The sequence below is a fragment of the Tachysurus vachellii genome, chromosome 12 (assembly GCF_030014155.1).
Source record: "Tachysurus vachellii isolate PV-2020 chromosome 12, HZAU_Pvac_v1, whole genome shotgun sequence".
Taxonomy (NCBI): domain Eukaryota; kingdom Metazoa; phylum Chordata; class Actinopteri; order Siluriformes; family Bagridae; genus Tachysurus; species Tachysurus vachellii.
In genome coordinates, this window is record NC_083471.1 from 9,197,632 (window position 1) to 9,200,932 (window position 3,301).

Here is a 3,301-nt window from a genome sequence, read left to right on the forward strand (position 1 = left end):
TTCATCCGTACCAGAGCGTTCTGCCCCTGCAACACCTTCATCAGCTCCAGACGGAAATTCTGATTTGATATTATGATAAACCCCTCCACTGAGCTGGAGGATGTCTTATCACACTAAGCCACATCATCTCCATTATGGGACACGGTCCATTTGACCAGAGCAGAACATTTCTCTCCACATGGCAGAACAGCAGATTGATGAATTCTGACGTTCACCAAGTGAGAGACTGAAACAGGGAGAGTAACTGCAGGATGACGGTCCAGCAGGACCAATAACTAATCACGGCTGGAGCACGAGACCAGTTTACAGTCCAGCAAATGATAATCACTTTGACAATATCGAATTGAGGAAGAGTTTAAAATTCTGTCTAATTCTACATCATATCTAAGCAGTGTTTGTGCTTCTGAAATTCATTATTTAATTTGTGTTATTTTTGGTATTATTTTAAATTGTGCATTCAATTCTATGATTTGCAATTATTATCATTATTATTTTTATTATTATTATCAAACATGACGCTTATGGTGTGAAACTGACGCCGTACAAATTCAATCAAGTCCAGTTTTTAGAGTCTTGTGAAGTACATGAGCAGAATCACCCGAGATTCTAACTCCATAATGAAGTTGCTTCAAAACTAACCACAAAAATAAAGTTTAACTCTAAATATGTGACAATAAGACCTGTATAGAATTCACTGTTAAACATTAGAAAATTTTTAAATAAAATAATGAAACCCAGACATAAAGTGGTTAATCTTAAATTTTTTTTTATGAAATTACAATTATATAAGAAATACAAATAAATTATTATATAATAAATACATAAATATAATCAAAACATATGACATTTTACTGACATAAATAAATCTGTTTACATACAAGTTATTTATATGTTGGCTTGAAGAAGAACATTCTGAATTGTTTATTCTTTTTAGACAAAAATATATCAAGAGTAACTCTTCCTTGGGCTTTCAAGCTGCATGCACCAAAATCGGATGTCGTAGAAGGTCTGAAGTTTGTTGCTATTACTTTTCTAAGCGATCCGAGTACCGGTACTCACGGTACCGGGTTTCAAAGTGGCATTTTTTTGCCATTGACACCCATAAATTTTAGAGGTTTATAACTCGGAAAGCTTTTGAGCTATCTACACCAAACACCATATTCTTTAGGGTGATACTCTGGGCAAAGGTTTAAACTGGAGAACCGACCGCCTTCTGGTTTTCCTGCAGCCCCGCCCCAATATATGCAAAATCAAAAAACTTTCCACAACATTGCATCACGTGCAGCCCCGCCCCCAAAATAAAAAATGGACATGTGATGTATCAAAACACTCAGCACAATGACGTGAAATGTCACATGCTAGTATCCACTTGGCTCAAAAAGTTTTGGTATCCTAGCATACAGTGTCCTGACTGTCAATAAAGTTCTCCCATATAAATGTTATACGGTCTAAAACAATTAAAAAGCTTAATGTTGACTCTCTGTGCAGTCGGATTGTTTGGAGTGCTGTGCTCTTCTCTATTAATGCTAATTATTGTTTTATTATTTATTGCATGCTGTAGACTGGCTCAGACTCAAGAGTTCTTTAATGTGCCAGAAAAATTAAACACAAGCTAAGCTTCGTACTTTTTTTGCAGTAAATTCGGATTGTCTGATCTCAGCACCACTGTGTGGAGTGTGTGTGTGGTTCAGCAGGAACACACGTCCTCGACACAGACAGAGAACCAGCTAGTGGTGTTTCCTGTGACTCACTACTTTACAATCTCACTACAGTCCTTTATATAAACAGAACATTTCAGAGTTTCATAATAAACCTACGGTGTGTGTGTTTGTGAGTAAACCCAGTGAAACAGCTAAAACATGGCTCCTAACAGGATGGATCATGATGGATGAAATCTAAATCTCTTGCATTGGAAGCTTGGTGTCTTCTTCAGGATCAGAATTGTGTGTGCTGTGATGACAGTCACCTCTCGAACCTCTTCTCATTTTCTGATTGATATGTCTGAAGCCTTTTACTATCCAACCAATACCAAACAAAACCAGAGCCATGCTGACAGCCCCGATTATTCCTCCCACCACCAAGCCTCTGAACTCCTCATTATAGATCCTCCTCAGGTTCCAGCTCTCTGCTTCACCTAAAACACACAGAAACACAGAGACAAACACAGCCATTAACAGCCATGGTTTTCATGTTGTTACAGTAAGTCTGTGAGCAGGCTGACTTTAGGTTCTGACAACGAGTAAATACTGAACACTTTTAAAGCAACCACGTAATAAATCAGTTTAAAAGAGTTTGGTTTATAAAATGATTTATTTCTGTCATTCTTTCACCTGATATTTTTACAGCTGGTCTTCCTGCATCGCTGCATTGATTCTAATCACAGTCTGTAGAGTCATGAGGAGATTCAGCCCTAACGAGTGCACACTTTAACAGACCTGACTGCTGACTCACATACTTCATATTTAACATCACAGTGTGTACTGGGACAGCTAGCTATTAGCACTGCAGCTAGATAGCATGTAAAAGATAATGAGGGAGACCTAAAGGACCATCAGGACCTAAAGAGTGTGAGATCAGACAGATGTGTGTAAGATGTGTACCTTTGGTCTGCAATGTGTCGTTGGCTTCTGTGTCATTTCCTGTGAGGAGGAAAACAGCAGAGTTTTAATGAAATAAACACACACACTGACAGTATGAAGTAACACCTGACCCCAGAGTCATACCTGTGAGTTTGAGAGTGTGTGTAGAGATAACCTCATCATTCTCAGTGTCCTGAATGCTGTACACACCACCGTCAGCCTCCTGCGTGGCACTCAGAGTCAGAGAGCAGTTCAGTTTCACTCGCTTCCTGTATTCATCAGCAGCCTGAATTGTACGTCCATCAACACTACAAACTGGGACCGAGACCAAGCTCTGAGCTCCTCCAGCACCACCACCACCTTCACCAGCACTCCTGTTTAACACGACCTTCAAACGCTCAGGGATCTGAAAATTCAGCACCAGGGAATCTCCAGTAGGGATCTGGTGCAGGAACCCAACGGCTGAGGAGATAAACACACACACACCTTAGTGCCTTTCCACCTTTTTAACCATCATTTTTCATCAGAAGAAACAAATACACAACATTTCAAGGAATTCTTTAAAATAATGGTTTCACATCCTAAAACATCATCAGTTAATAGTGAAAAACTTCCAGCTTCACCTCTGACTGTTCCACAGCACTGACACTAAAGACTCTTTCCAGGTCACACACATTTCTCCTCAGAGAACAATAAATCTTTATAAATGAATACGAGGACAC

At 39.3% G+C, this 3,301-nt stretch overlaps 2 protein-coding genes across 2 annotated transcripts in view; both read right to left on the minus strand.

Moving 5' to 3' along the window:
- mybbp1a (MYB binding protein (P160) 1a) overlaps window positions 1–3,301 on the minus strand; it is a 29,056-nt gene that overhangs the window by 6,033 nt on the left and 19,722 nt on the right. The gene's annotated exons all lie outside the window — the stretch shown is intronic.
- Window positions 750–3,301, minus strand: part of LOC132854502 (uncharacterized) — a 5,577-nt gene continuing 3,025 nt past the window's right edge. The window contains exons 4-6 of the mRNA XM_060882960.1: window positions 2,724–3,041; window positions 2,601–2,639; window positions 750–2,134 (exon numbers count right to left, since the gene is read on the minus strand). Coding sequence (XP_060738943.1) covers window positions 1,896–2,134; window positions 2,601–2,639; window positions 2,724–3,041 — 596 coding nt within the window. The 3' untranslated portion in view covers window positions 750–1,895. The remainder of the gene's footprint in view (window positions 2,135–2,600; window positions 2,640–2,723; window positions 3,042–3,301) is intronic.